The sequence below is a fragment of the Oreochromis niloticus genome, linkage group LG16, assembly GCF_001858045.2.
Source record: "Oreochromis niloticus isolate F11D_XX linkage group LG16, O_niloticus_UMD_NMBU, whole genome shotgun sequence".
Classification (NCBI taxonomy): domain Eukaryota; kingdom Metazoa; phylum Chordata; class Actinopteri; order Cichliformes; family Cichlidae; genus Oreochromis; species Oreochromis niloticus.
Window position 1 is genome coordinate 32,352,653 of NC_031987.2, and position 16,190 is coordinate 32,368,842.

Below are 16,190 nucleotides of genomic sequence, written 5' to 3' on the forward strand. Positions count from 1 at the left end.
CATGGGAAATACTGTTTAATACAATAATAGAAAATAACAGCAACGATAAAGGACGGGAAATGTACAACTCTTGAAAGAGGGAAAAGCTAGAATATTAATACTGACAGTTAATACCCATTTAATACATTTCCATTCAAACTAAAACAGCACCTTATTTATAAAAGTCCTCAGATTAACCTGAACGTTAATCTTTAAGGAGACCTGCTCTGCTTTCCTCGTTTCCTGACGCACTGTTCTGATCATCGAGCTCATTAAACAAAGCAAACATTAACATAATGAGTTCAGGGTATGTACACGTTGGCCTTTTCTACTGTTTGCTCTAATAAAGCCCCCTCAGGCTGTAAGCACAGAAGCCCCACCCACCTGTAAACGCTTAACGAAGGGCAGCCAATCGTAAAAAAGTTGGCTTAAAGGAAGCTAAAAGTGGCTTCAGACGGGATGAACTGAAGATCAGCGCTAATAAGAACAGTTCACTGTGAATACTGCAATGTGACTGTTGTAACCAGTCCAAGATCAAATCTGCTGAAAATAAGAACAGGTCTGCTTAAAAGTCATTCCTGATTCATGAGGTCGGTCCATATTTTTATGTCCCATTTGTGTCCTATTATAAAGTAACTTCCCTTTATATAATCCCAGAACAAACAATAGTTTAATCAGGAATTGCCATGGAAGCCCTCCCTCATCCTGAAATCTCAAATCTCCCTTCTAAAAATTAGTTTCCAGGGTCTTCTTTTAAACATTTTGATACTATTCACAGAACATGGCACCTGTTAGAAATTCATGTTTGTGGCATTTAACTCACATTTCTTGTATTTGTGCATCACAGACTGCAAACTACATCGATCGTTTCTATTTCAAAGCTCAGCTTTAGAAATTTGCATATAGTTTTCTGCTCAAGTTACACTTACATGAAATCCAATTAAAACTTTAAGCCCTTTTTATATAAATGAGACAAATACACTTATCATCTAATATACTTATACACACACGCACAACAGCAGAAAAAGAGCCCTCCATCCATTTAGGATGTATGTAACAATGTCTGGAAAGCAGCAGGAATATTACCAGTACCTTTAAAATGAAGGAGGAAAATAATACTTTTAAACACGATGAGCTTTATGAATGATTTCCAGAGTGATAGCTAAATAATAAAAAGCTGTAACATCTCAGAGAAATAGGCTTTTCTGTACAAATATACCATTTCAGGCACCTCGCTTTCATCATGTACTGGGGAGGTAAATAGGTTAACTACATATCTGTACGGTGGCTCAAGTAGGTCAATTACTTTTCTCTTTTTGTGTGGTTACCTGGTGAAACATATGTGAAAGTAGAAACAAAACTTCAGTGGAGAGCTAAACATCAGATAAATGTATTCCAAAAACTAAACTGTGTGATGATCTCATCATCAGAACTCTGATGTAATGAGCTGTGGGTGTAGCGCTGACTCAGACCACGTGCTCACCGACTGTATGAGGCCTCCTCTCTGACACTTGGAGTGACCAAACTTTACAAAGCGGAGCGTTTTAATCAGTACGATCCAAAATACGTCACTGAATTCGTGTTCATACAGGTCCAAGCAGGGAGCTGTTTCCTTATAGACTTGTATAGGACCTGTGACCTTTGGTATCACCCCCTGGTGGCCATTAGAAAGAGTGCAGGTTTAAGGCACTTGTGTGTCTGCTTCACTTTTCAGACAAAGAAGCCACGCCCACCATTTATACCTTGTATGGTTTCAGCACAGAGCCTTCATCACAGCGTGAGAGCTACACACTGAAGTGGCGCTCCAGTTGCCCTGTGTCACGCACACCAACGTCCCTCACGCTCCTCACGTCACACACCTGACACACACTCCCAGTTCGCGTTTGAACTCCCATCTCCTCCTTTCACACGTCAGAGCTGCTGCCCTGCATCGCCATGTACTAGCTCAACACCTCCACCATCATCTTCCTCGAGGCTCCAGCAGACTTCCTCGAACTCTGAGTCCAGACGCTGAACTTCTGCTGCTTTTCTGACTGAGAGTCAGTTATATACACACGCCAGCAGAAAGTACACACAGCTGGGACTTTAAACCAGTTATGAAAGAACAAGTCAAATGTCTACTGATGGAGCTCCATCGTGTACGATATTAAACCTAACAGAGCCACTGACACCACACAGTGATCGCACAGGACGATGGCAGCCACACCGAGCAGCTACATCCACACAGCTGAGGTCTCCGGTCATATGTCAAAGTGAATGTGTTACTTTCTTTTTCCTGTCACATATTCTGGAATACATTTATTACTGACCACTGATTACTTGACTGAAGGATGTTGTCTCACTGACATACAAATCTAAAGCTGACATTCATGAACTTTCTCAGGAAACATGGATTTTAGGGGGTTGAAGTAGGAACAAGTGGGCCCTTTTAACCAAAACTGCCTGTGACCTTTTCCTATTATGTTTAGTTATAGTTCCACATCACTTTTTGTACTCTTTCTAAATAACTTTAGATAAACTAAACTAGATTTCTTCCTGCTTCAGTATGTTTCTGAGCTGTGAAGGAGCATAACTCCAGACTGTAAGCAGAAAGCAGAGCCCCGCTCCTTCAAGTTCTCACAATAACATTAACATATTTCCTGTGCTTTATAATACTGGGAGCACCTGTTATTAGGCGTGCATCACTCTGCACATCCAACCGTTTTCTCGTTATGGCTTCGTTAACAACATTTTCAAAGTGCAGAGCTCCTCTACATTAAAGTCTCTGTCAGATGGTGAATAGTCTGCACCTTCCACAGTTCATATCTCTTCGCTTGGGTACGTCCACCTGCTTACATACAGGTGACCTCAGCTTTCCCCTCGTCCTGCTCAAAGCCACCTTCCTCCATGTGGGATAGGGAGCTGGGGTACCCTCCTCCGAACACTGGGAATCCCCCGATGCCTCCCGCAGGCAGAGCAAGGGTGTCTGGAGGGTCGGGGCTGCTAGCTGCCCGACTCACAGAGTGACCGGACACAGACTGGAGACAGAGAGGGACACAAGTCAGAACTGATAACAAACCAGGAAATGACACAGATGGACTATGATTTCAAATTAAAATTAAAATCTAAAGACAGATTTTCTCGAGGGCGGCTCTGCAGACTGGCGACTGGAATAAATAAAGCAGCTTCATGAAAACCACACCTGGAATAGTTTTCAGGTAACTGCTGATTTGTTTTTCTGCTATCCTACAAGTTAGCAGCCTTCACCTGCAGTGAAGTCAAAGAGTAGTACCGACTTTCTCCACCAGGGGGGACTTTAGCCGCACAGAGGATATTCCTGCTTATCCAACAGAGCCATTTTCATTCATCTTCATCTGGCTGATGCTGGTAATACAGGCCAGCTCTTTACTTCCACTAAACACTGCTGCTGTTCTCCAGTCACAACATTAAATAAAAACAATTTACACTTTCTAAAGACAACTACAAGTGCTTTCCTGAAAATCCCAAAGAAAGAAAACTCTTCAGCCTAATGTGAGGAAGCTAAGCTGAGAGGTGTAATTATGAAATGTTGGCATGGGTAAGGAAATTAAAGGGAAATCTGCATCCCTGCTGGCGTCTGAATTTACAGCCTCCTCACACTCACTGTAAACCAACCAATTCTGCTCTGAAGTTGCTTAACATTCCAACGTGTTCGCCATCTCGCCTCTTTCACTGCTGCACAAGGCTTTCGTAGGTCTATCCAACAGAGAACGCTGATGCCAGACGCAGATTAAAGACCATTTAAACATTTGCTTCATGTTCAGCTGCCTCATCATGTTTCTTGGCCACAGCGAAGGTGACAAAGGTCTCACCTGGTTCCTCGGCTGTCCGGCTGTCTGACCTCTGACCGGCCTCTGGAGGAATACAACCTGTTTTGTGGCCAGATTCCCGTCACTGCACACATCAACGGCAGCATGGTCAGAAATGCAACTGAAAAACACGTTTCAGGAGAGAAACATCTGAACATCAAAGCATCTTCTTCTACCTGTCATGCCGGATGATGGGTGTGGGCAGCACGCACGTGAGCAGCCAACCAAACTCAGCCAGAGTGTGGAGGAGCGGCCCATAGTCTGTTTTCACATTGGAGTCCTGCAGGAGAGCAACGTGTGCAGATATAACAGAAGGGCTCAGAAAAAGCAACGTCTCTGGCTAAGAGCCAGCCGTGAGTCTCAGTAAACACCACTTCTGGCTTGATTCCATGTTAACATTTGATTATTTTAGAGCCGGTCATTAAGGGGAGCCTTTGAGAGCCAGCTGCTCCAAAGCACACCTGCTTTAGGGGGCCAGGATCTGGTCTCTCAGGAGTTCCTTGGAAATGCGATGTACTTATGATGATTGGTCTACGCTGAGGAATGAAAAGCTGGCAATGATATTGTTTAGAAATGCTGTGGGGGTTTTCTCTCTCCATGGAGACACTGATAAAGTGGACAGCTGAGCTCAGAGAGCTGTGAAAGAACGACTGGATTGTGATTAGTAAACAAAGAGTGTTTGGGAGTATTTTAGAGCCAACAAACATGGAAGAAGCTGCGCAATTCTTTGCCTCTAGAGCAGGGGTCGGCAACCCTAGGCACGAAGGGTTAACTGATGGCATGACCATAGCTGGGCTGGCCATCGGGCATACCGGGCATTTGCTTGGTGGCCCGATGATTTTTTTTTTTTTTTGTAATGGTATAAACAATGAGAGGTGGTGGATTGGCCAGATGCTGGCCGGTGTGTAAAAATAACTCAGTTGTTTGGTGGTGGCTATGGCGGAGCTTCCACAGAGGCCAGCAGGTGGATGAGGGAAGGGGAGGCAGGAGGAGAGACCCGAGGCGGCCGCCGGTCCGAGCGTCAGGTGAACTGAACTTCAGGTAAGAAGTTATGACCTGCAGTCTATCTGGGTCAGATATAAACCAAGTTTAGGTGGAGTTTATTTTCGTTGTGCTGACTTTTTACAGTCAGTTACAATAACTCGTACTGCGTACTAGCTAGCATGACGGAGTTTCTATACAGCTGGGTGGGTGCTATGATGTTACTGATGTTGAACTTTATTTTATTCATACGGTTAGTTTGTAGAGTTGCCAACCGTTCCTTAAAAAGACGGAATCGTCCTGCATTCAGAGAAAATATTACGCATTTCGTGTTGAGCTGAGAAGGGACGCAGTTTGTCCCGGACTTCAGCCAGGATGGAAAAAGACACAAAGGTGGATTTATTCTGCTGCACAGCTGCCTCTTCTTCTCTCATTCTCTCCCCTCTCTCTCCTGTTTCTACTTCAATCATGAGACTGATCAATGATCAGCTGATCGGCTTTTCTCTCTTGTTTGTTTATCGCCCACTTTGCCCCAGAAAGAGGAAACCAGCGGATGTCGTGCTAAACAACAGCAGCACGTTTAAGCTTGATCAGCTGTTGTTAGAATTTATTTAATATTAATTTCTAGTATCAGCTGATGTTTGCTGGAGCCACAGCTGTAAAAACTGCTGGTCATGATGTCGGTTTGTATATCTGGTGAGAGGGAAACATGAAGATGAAACCAGGAGATGTCCTTACTGAATCATCAGAGCTGAACAGCTGATGGAGAAACAGGTTTACCTTTTAGGTGACATGGATGAGTTGAAGTTATGAACTGTTTCTGAGAGACAAATAACACCAGGATCGTTTTTTTATGTAGCTGACAGCTGGTAACTGTGCAGGGGCGGGTCTAGCAAAGTGTTGCCAGGGGGGCAGGTAGGGCATTAACAGAGAAAGGGGGGCACAAAGAAATACTTTTCTTTCTTATTCTCATTTAAAATGTCTCGCTTTTAACAAATAATTATCTGAATCTTACAACCAAAGTTTTTATCTGATGTAAAATGTAAATCATACATATACCAAAGGACAGTGTACATCACTGTCACAACAGCGTTTGTTTTCATTCAAAGGCTTTATGGCTTTAACACCTGGTGGGCCGATCTGTAGTCAAAATGCTGGCTGAGTTAATGCCAGTTAATGCAACATCGAAGCAGCTGGAATCCACAGCTGTGCGTGTTCATGGAGCTGCATTGTCACCTGCTGGACATCACTACCTGACAAGTTTAACTGTCTTCAGAACATTGCAGAGGCCTTATTGACTGTATTTGTCTCTACATATCTGTGTGAGCAGATTTTCTCTGCCGTCTGAATGCTGGACACTGGGAGACCTGTGTCTCTGAGTGGGAGACCAGAGATCACATTAACATGTGTATCCCTGTATTAACAAACATGCCATACTGGCTTAATTTATTTTTCTTATCATTGTTGTGAGGAGACCATAAATAGCATTTGTATTTTCTGTTGTTCAGTTCATTTGCTGTTATGGATAAAAAGTCTTTTTTTGTTTTAAAATAGCTGATAACTATTCGCTGATAGCTGCCAACATCTGCGAACAAATATAATTCTATAAAGTTGTTCTATATAATGTGTAACTGTTAATATAGAGCACGTCTAAAGGGTATAACACTTCACACTGGACCTCAGCTCTGCTCTTATGTGTCATATCAGGGTCCTCCACCAAGCACAGCAAAGGTCTCAAACCTGTGGCTCCTGGAACAATTTTATTTAACCAATTATTAACCTATGGAATAAAAATAAAATCAGTGGAAGAAACTACAGAATTTAACAAAATTTGATTTCAGTTAGTTTCCAGACCGGATTTGCTGTGATGCTTTTTCTTCATTTTCATGCCTAAATACATCTTGTGGCTCTGTGCTTTAACCGATCTCTGGTGTAACTACACAGTGAGTTGTGCATTAATGGCATCATAATAAGTTTACCAAACGAATATTTGTAACGCCAGACAGCAAAAGTAACAACGTGGAATTATCGAGTCAGCCAATCCATCACTACAATGATTTCTGTTGATTAGATAAATACTGTCATATGCTGTATAATGTGAGGAGGTATGAAGGTATAAAAAACCAGATGCCTCACCAGCCGACCAGCTTCAAACTCTTCAAACCATCTATTTAACTTTCTAGTTCTGTCCCAAGTGCTCACAATGTTAACCACACGTACATATACGGGTCATTTTTTATCAGAAACTGTGTTAAAAGCTACTAATGTTCAAAAATAACTTTCTTTTCTTTTTTAAGCCTTACAGTTTAACCTAAGCTTGCCCTTTGAGAGTAAAGAGTGGATAAAACATCTCTGTTCCACAAACATCTCTCCAAAAGTCTCACTGACCTCGATGACGGTCCACTGCTCGACGACAATTGTGTCATTGGCAGGAGGAGACGTGCTTCTCTCCTCGTACACAAACAATCCCTCCAGCGATCGAGGCACCGGCTCGCCTGAAACACACAAACAGCCGCAGTGACACAAACGTCTGTTTGGAAGACACACCGTCACGTTTTTGTGGTGAAAATAGAAAAAATGATTCATCTTCATATTTTTGTGTGGCATGGTTCTTAATGCTAAAGTTACAGTTGTGGAACTCTCACTGCTCAGAGGACGCTGGATGACATTACCCAAATCAGCTTTGTGAATCAAGTGGTCTAACTGTGCAGTTTCACAGCTAAAAAGAGCAATCGCAAACAACTCAATGCTGCTATGAAAACGTACAGAACAACAATCAAACATTTACCAGATCCTTGACCTTGTCTGGCAGCACATACATGATTCACACTGCTGCAGCTAGCCAAGTTTCAGCTGCTGAGGAAATGAGAGCATCACTGGGTTGATAATGACCCAGTTATTAGAAATAGGTTGAGAGTTCCCACGTGTTCATGTGTGAGAGGACAGCAGCGGGGAGGGTTCGTGTTGTAGTCCGTCTGTACAAACCTCTCCATCACCCTGCACCATCAACGAGCTGCCTAATGCTCCCCGACTCATTAGGAAGAAGGATAACAAACACAAGTTATGTGATTCTATGCATGCAGTAAAAAGACTTTAAATAGATTTATAAAAGACGAAGCATGACTCGAGTTTGCACAAAATAAACTGTGGCCATAATGAAACACATGGGAAATATATGCAATAAAATCCAAGCAGCAATCGATTTACTCTGCCTTACAGAAACCTGGTTGCAGCCGGATGAGTATGTTAGTTTAAATGAATCAACACCCCCGAGTCATTCTAACTACCAGAAATCCCGAAGCACAGGCCGAGGGGGCGGTGTGGCAGCAATTTTTCACACCAGTCTATTAATTAACGAAAGACCAAGACAGACTTTTAATTCATTTGAAAGCCTGATGCTTAGCCTCGTCCACCCCAGCTGTAAAACTCAGAAACCAGTCTTACTTGTTATCATCTATCGTCCACCTGGGCCTTACACAGAGTTTCTCTCTGATTTCTCAGACTTTTTATCTGATTTAGTGCTCAGCTCAGATAAAATAATTATTGTGGGTGATTTTAACATCCATGTAGATGCTAAAAATGACAGCCTCAACATCGCATTTAATCTGTTATTAGACTCAATTGGCTTCTCTCAAAATGTAAAAGAACCCACCCACCACTTTAATCACACTCTAGATCTTGTTTTAACATATGGCATAGAAACTGAACATTTAACAGTGTTTCCTGAAAACCCTCTGCTGTCTGATCATTTCCTGATAACATTTACATTTACAATAATTGATTACACAGCAGTGGAGAGTAGACTTTATCAAAGTAGATGTCTTTCTGAAAGTGCTGTAACTAAGTTTAAGAATATAATCCACCCACTGTTATCATCTTCAATGCCCTGTACCAACATAGAGCAGAGCAGCTATCTGAACGCTACTCCAACAAAGGTCGATTATCTTGTTAATAATTTTACCTCCTCACTACGTACGACTCTGGATACTGTAGCTCCTGTGAAAACTAAGGCCTCAAATCCAAAGTCCCTGACTCCGTGGTATAATTCTCAAACACGTAGCCTAAAGCAGATAACTCGTAAGCTGGAGAGGAAATGGCGTGTCACAAATTTAGAGGATCATCATTTAGCCTGGAGAAATAGTTTGCTGCTTTATAAGAAAGCCCTCCGCAAAGCCAGAACATCTTACTATTCGTCACTGATTGAAGAAAATAAGAACAACCCCAGGTTTCTCTTCAGCACTGTAGCCAGGCTGACAAAAAGTCAGAGCTCTACTGAGCCAACCATCCCTTTAACGTTAACTAGTAATGACTTCATGAACTTCTTCACAAATAAAATTTTTATCATTACAGAAAAAATTACCAATAATCATCCCACAGATGTAATATTATCTACAGCTACTCTTAGTACCATCGATGTTAAGTTAGACTCTTTTTCTCCAATTGATCTTTCTGAGTTAACTTCAATAATTAATTCCTCCAAACCATCAACGTGTCTTTTAGACCCCATTCCTACAAAACTGCTCAAAGAAGTCCTGCCATTAATTAATTCTTCGATCTTAATTATGATCAACCTATCTCTAATAATCGGCTATGTACCACAGGCCTTCAAGGTGGCTGTAGTTAAACCTTTACTTAAAAAGCCATCTCTAGACCCAGCTGTCTTAGCTAATTATAGGCCAATCTCCAACCTTCCTTTCATATCAAAAATCCTTGAAAGAGTAGTTGTCAAACAGTTAACTGATCATCTGCAGAGGAATGGCTTATTTGAAGCGTTTCAGTCAGGTTTCAGAGCTCATCACAGCACAGAAACAGCTTTAGTGAAGGTTACAAATGATCTTCTTATGGCCTCTGACAGTGGACTCATCTCTGTGCTTGTCCTGCTAGACCTCAGTGCTGCGTTCGATACTGTTGACCATAATATCCTATTAGAGCGATTAGAACATGCTGTAGGTATTACAGGTACTGCACTGCAGTGGTTTGTATCATATCTATCTAATAGACTCCAGTTTGTACATGTAAATGGAGAGTCCTCTTCAGACACTAAGGTCAATTATGGTGTTCCACAGGGTTCAGTGCTAGGACCAATTCTATTTACATTATACATGCTTCCCCTAGGCAGCATCATTAGAAGACATAGCATAAATTTTCACTGCTATGCAGATGACACGCAGCTCTATCTATCCATGAAGCCAGGTAACACACAGCAATTAGTTAAACTGCAGGAATGTCTTAAAGACATAAAGACCTGGATGGCCGCTAACTTTCTGCTTCTTAATTCAGATAAAACTGAGGTTATTGTACTCGGCCCTGAGAATCTTAGAAATATGGTATCTAAGCAGATTCTTACTCTGGATGGCATTACCTTGGCCTCCAGTAACACTGTGAGAAACCTTGGAGTCATTTTTGACCAGGACATATCCTTCAATGCACATATTAAACAAATATGTAAGACTGCTTTCTTCCATTTGCGCAACATCTCTAAAATTAGAAATATCCTGTCTCAGAGTGATGCTGAAAAACTAGTTCATGCATTTATTACTTCCAGGCTGGACTACTGTAATTCACTATTATCAGGAAGTCCTAAAAACTCGCTGAGAAGCCTTCAGCTAATCCAAAATGCTGCAGCAAGAGTACTGACAGGGACTAGAAAGAGAGAGCAGATTTCTCCTGTTTTGGCTTCCCTTCATTGGCTTCCTGTTAAATCCAGAATTGAATTCAAAATCCTGCTCCTCACATACAAGGTCTTAAATAATCAGGCCCCATCTTATCTTAATGACCTTGTAGTACCATATCACCCTATTAGAGCACTTCGCTCTTGCACTGCAGGCCTACTTGTTGTTCCTAGAGTATTTAAAAGTAGAATGGGAGGCAGAGCCTTCAGTTTTCAGGCCCCTCTTCTGTGGAACCAACTTCCAGTTTGGATTCGGGAGACAGACACTATCTCTACTTTCAAGATTAGGCTTAAAACTTTCCTTTTTGCTAAAGCATATAGTTAGGGCTGGACCAGGTGACCCTGAATCCTCCCTTAGTTATGCTGCAATAGACGTAGGCTGCCGGGGATTCCCATGATGCATTGAGTTTTTCCCTTCCAGTCACCTTTCTCACTCACTATGTGCTAATAGACCTCTGTGCATCGAATCATATCTGTTATTAATCTCTGTCTCTCTTCCACAGCATGTCTTTCATCCTGTTTTCCTTCTTTCACCCCAACCGGTCGCAGCAGATGGCCGCCCCTCCCTGAGCCTGGTTCTGCCGGAGGTTTCTTCCTGTTAAAAGGGAGTTTTTCCTTCCCACTGTCGCCAAAGTGCTTGCTCATAGGGGGTCATATGATTGTTGGGTTTTTCTCTGTATTTATTATTGTGCTATCTACTGTACAATATAAAGCGCCTTGAGGCGACTTTTGTTGTGATTTGGCGCTATATAAATAAAATTGAATTGAATTGAATTGAACATGATCCTACAGATCCGTTTCTATCTCATTAAAAAAAAAAAAAACCCAAAGACTCACATAAACACAAAAAAGTCACTTCCTGTTTTGGCTCCTTTCTCCTACTGCATCTATATTTGGAGCAGTCTTCCCAACTTTGGCGACCTCGCTTCCTGTTCATCTGCAGAGCAGAGATCCAGCTCTGCTCTGCAGCTTCACTTGCACTTATTGGGAGGTTATTGGGAGGCTTGTTGTTCCAGCGTTTTGGACAACGGGGGGTAGAGCAGGTCATCTGATCGGAAGGTTGGTGGTTCGATCTTTGGGCAAGATATTAACCCCAAGTTGCTCTCCGATGCATCCATCAGAGTATGAATGTTTATGAATGGTAGTTAGTAAGCACTTAAAAGCATAGAAGAATGGATGGCATGTTGTACAGAGAGCTTTGGGTACTCTGGGAGAGCAGAAAAGAGCAGAACAGCTCTATATAAGAATCAGTGCATTTACAACGTGACACTGGTGGCTTCAGATCAGTTTGACACATTTCAAACTTGTTTTAGACTTTTTAACATTTTTTTGACAACTCTGGTTTTGGATGTGGATTTCAAGCAATAAACAATGAACATAATATGAAGGGAATATGGGATGTTTTAAACAGTATCATTAAAAACAATTCTGGACAACAAAGCTATCCTTAATATTTTATTGACAATAGCAATATAATGAAAAACAAGTTGATGTGGTCAACAGCTTTAATCATTATTTTGTAAATATTGGACCAAATCTGGCAGAACAAATTCCTGAGTCACTGCCATCTGTAGACTGTAGTGAATGCCTGATCGATAGGAACCCTAACTCAATGTTCCTCACAGCAGTGGAGGAAAAAGAAATAATTGACATTATAAACATATGTTAATATAAAACATCTACTGATTGTAATGATATCGACATGAAAATAATCAAGAAGGTCATAGAAGGAATCGTAGGACCTCTAACATACATGCAACTTATCATTTCAGACTGGAAAAGTTCCAAACAAAATGAAAATAGCTAAAGCTGTGCCGCTGTATAAAACTGGGGATAGACACCACTTCACAAATTACAGGCCTGTTTCTTTACTACCACAATTCTCCAAAATCCTAGAAAAAATCCCAGGGTTGTACTGCACTGGGTGAAAAATTATTTAAGTGACAGGAAACAATTTGTAAAGCTGGGTGTCTATTCCTCATCATGCTTGGACATTGCTTGTGGTGTTCCACAAGGCTCTGTACTGGGTCCAAAATTATTTATTATTTATATAAATGATATTTGTAAGGCATCTGATATATTAAAATTAGTATTATTTGCAGACGACACAAATATTTTTTTTTCTGGAGGGAATCTAAAGGAGCTGCTCGATACAATTACATCAGAAATGTGCAAAATTTAAAAAATGGTTTGACAGGAATAAACTATCACATAACATACCATAATAGACCCATTTCTGTAATATACTTACACATCTATATTATTGCTAATATATATTGTAATATATCTGGCTAAAGCACTTTCTGGATGGATGCAAACTGCATTTTGTTGCCCTGTACCTGTGCATGTGCAATGACAACAAAGTTGAATTCTATTCTATTCTAAATATAAGTAAAACTAAAATAGTCTTATTTGGGAATTCCCTAAGAAACGCAAAAGTGCATATTCATATAGATGGTGTGGAAATTGAAAGAGTTCTTGAACACAAGTTTCTTGGTGTGATAATAGATGATAAATTAAGCTGAAGTCGCATAAAAATCCAGGGTTCATACGCATATTTCAGGCTCAAATTCAAGCACTTTTTAAGCACTTTGAAGGTCAATTTTTTAAGCTTTTCAGGCACATTACCAAAAAAAAAAGAAAAAAAGAAAAAAAAAGAATGCATGTTTCACTTAGCATCACCTCAGTAAGGCCATGTAAAAATTAAAACGAATCATCTTAGGTTGACTTAAATGTCCTTTGTTCCCCTTTTCTTAAAACACAGAAAAATGCACCACAGACAAATGCTGAAAAAGGAAATGGTGCAATATGCATATAGTGTACAAACTCAAAAAACACATTTCTCTTAAAAATGAAGATTTGCAAATGTGAACAAATCAACTTGTCAGAGATATTCATCTCCACTTGAAAAAAAACAACAACCCCACAAAACAAGAAAACTGCACCAAACACCACAATAATCAACAGCAAGGCCAAATTAATAAGTCTTTGCATCAGATATTGATGCTTCTTTCCTATGTGACACAAAAATAGGAGACAGATGTTTATTTTTTTAACTAGTTAAGCACCCACGCACCCAAAAATGGGGGCAAAAGGGAGGAGATCACGTTTAATCGGTTATAACATGAGGTCAGAAATATAGGTGCCGACATGAGTAGTGTCCACAGAAACCTCTGAATCTCAGCTATAATCTCATATAAACCATTTCTACAAACACCAAACGAAGCAAAGACACCAAACAGTTAAAAGAGTCGTTACATCACCATGAATCTGTGGACAGGTAACATCCATATTTTGATTTATGATTTTCTGGAGTTAAATGTGAACCAAAGCATATTTTCAGAGGTGTTATATGCTATAAAATACTTTTAAAAATTAGGCGAGGCTTATAAAAAAAAAAAATCAAATTTATCTATGTTTGAGTCACAGCAACTTTGACATCTGCAGTAATATTTATACATCTGATGACATCTCACAAGCGTTAGCTTTATTTTGATATCAAAACCGTTTACACATAGTTTTTAATTGCAGAGAAATACTGAATTTATTTTGGTCATTTCATTTTCGAGTAGTAAGCTCACCCTTTTTGTTATACCCTTTAGACGAATAGAGAGTTTTTAAATTAAATACATATTCTTTAAATAATGTTCCCTTTCATAAGTAGAATAAGTAAAAAAAAAGAAAAGAAAGAAAAATAAATTATTATAACTCTATTACGTGGGGAAAAAAAACAGTCTGTTAGACTGGTAGACTAACCAACTAGTCTAAAACTAAGAAACACTAAAATATTAAGTTAAATTTGAAAACGGTTTAAAAAAATATATCCCCATTTCCACATTCCAAAATGTCATGTGACAATCTCATTGGCTTCAGCGATGATGTCACAAGGACACCTTTAGAATCTTTGATCCTTTGAAGTTTTTCCATAAATAGGGGTGAGCAGCAGTTTTTAGTTCGTTTCTTCGCAGCATTTGTGTTTGCAGCCTTCAAACGTGAATGAAATACAGTTTCAAGCACTTTTCAAACCTTGAAAATTCAATATTAAAATTCAAGCATTTTCAAGGATTTCAACAGTGTTGGGACTAACGCGTTATTAAGTAACGCGTTACAGTAACTACGTTATTATTGTGGTAACGAGCACGGTAACTAGTTATTATGCCAAAACCAGGAACGCGTTACTCGTTACTGGGATTTAGATAGGCTCGTTACTCGTTACTTCGTGTGGTGGATATCGCGGAGCTTCCACAGATTCAATAACATTAACAAGTGGTGAAGGCCAGCAGGTGGATGAAGGAAAAGGGAGGCAAGAGGAGAGACCCGAAGCGGCCGCCGGTCCGCGTGTCAGGTGAACTGAACTTCAGGTAAGAAGTTATGACCTGACCTGCAGTCTATCGGAGTCAGATATAAACCAAGTTTAGGTGGAGTTTATTTTCGGTATGCTGACATTTTCGTACTGCGTGCTAGCTAGCATGACGGAGTTTCTATACAGCTGTGTGGGTGCTATGTTACTGATGTTGAACTTTATTTTGTTCATACGGTTAATTATTAGAGTTGCCAAACGTGCCCTAAAAAACAGAATCGTCTCGTATTCAGAGAAAATATTACGCGTTTCGTACTGAGGTGAAAAGGAACAGTTTGTCCCGGACTTCAGCTACAATGAAAAAGACACAAAGCTGAAGCTGCACAGCTGCCTCTTCTCCTCTCATTCTCTCCTGTTTCTACTTCAATCACGAAACTGATCAATGATCAGCTGATCGGCTTTTCTCTCGTTTATTTATCGCCCACTTTGCGCCAGAAAGAGGAAACCAGCGGATGTCGCGTTAAACAACAGCAGCACCTTTAAGCTTGATCAGCTGTTGTTAGAATTTATTTAATATTAATTTCTAGTATCAGCTGATGTTTGCTGGAGCCACAGCTGTAAAGCTGCTGGTCATGATATCGGTTTGGTTATCTGGTGAGAGGGAAACATGAAGGTGAAACCAGGAGATGTCCTTACTGAATCATCAGAGCTGAACAGGTGATGGAGAAACAGGTTTACCTTTTAGGTGACATGAATGAGTTGAAGGGAAGTTATGAGCTGTTTCTGAGAGACAAATAACACCAGGATGCTTTTCTACGTAGCTGACAGCTGGTAACTGTGCAGGGGCGGGTCTAGCAAAGTGTTGCCAGGGGGCCAGGTAGGGCATTAACAGAGAAAGGGGGGCACAAAGAAATACTTTTCTTTATTATTCTCATTTAAAATGTCTCGCTTTTAAAAAAATAATTATCTGAGTCTTACAACAAACAACTGATAGACTGATACATATATACCATCAGAACAGTGTACATCACTGTCACAACAGTGTTTATTTTCATTCAAAGGCTTTATGATTTTTCCTATAATGGTGGGCCGGTCTCTAGTCAAAATGCCCGGGACGATTGTTTTGTCCCAGTCCAGCTCTGTATGCAGCTCATCTGCAGTCTGGTGTTACCTACATCTTCCTATTCAGAAGGCAGAATTTCCAAGTTCTGAGTACAATCAAAAGCACCACGACTGCAGTTTTTGTGTTGGATGTAAAAAGCAGGCTAGAATCATGGCGGCGGTCAACGACGGTCCAGGCGTGGGATTTCTCTCGTGGAAATGTGCACATTATTTTTTCCTTTCTATTGGTAGGTGGCACAGTGCACTTGTGGCAAGTAAGCAAGCTAGAAGACTGGCAATCTGGCTGGGTATCCAGTTACAGAAGCAACAC

General features: G+C 40.6%; 1 protein-coding gene across 1 annotated transcript in view; it reads right to left on the reverse strand.

Annotated features, from left to right (window-relative positions):
- Positions 1–2: 2 nt before the first annotated feature.
- The window catches only part of rftn2 (raftlin family member 2), a 32,581-nt gene continuing 16,393 nt past the window's right edge, over positions 3–16,190 (reverse strand). Inside the window, exons 6-9 of the mRNA XM_003456275.5 lie at positions 7,176–7,282; positions 3,983–4,086; positions 3,810–3,891; positions 3–2,996 (exon numbers count right to left, since the gene is read on the reverse strand). Of these exons, the coding sequence (XP_003456323.1) occupies positions 2,811–2,996; positions 3,810–3,891; positions 3,983–4,086; positions 7,176–7,282 (479 nt within the window). The 3' untranslated portion in view covers positions 3–2,810. The remainder of the gene's footprint in view (positions 2,997–3,809; positions 3,892–3,982; positions 4,087–7,175; positions 7,283–16,190) is intronic.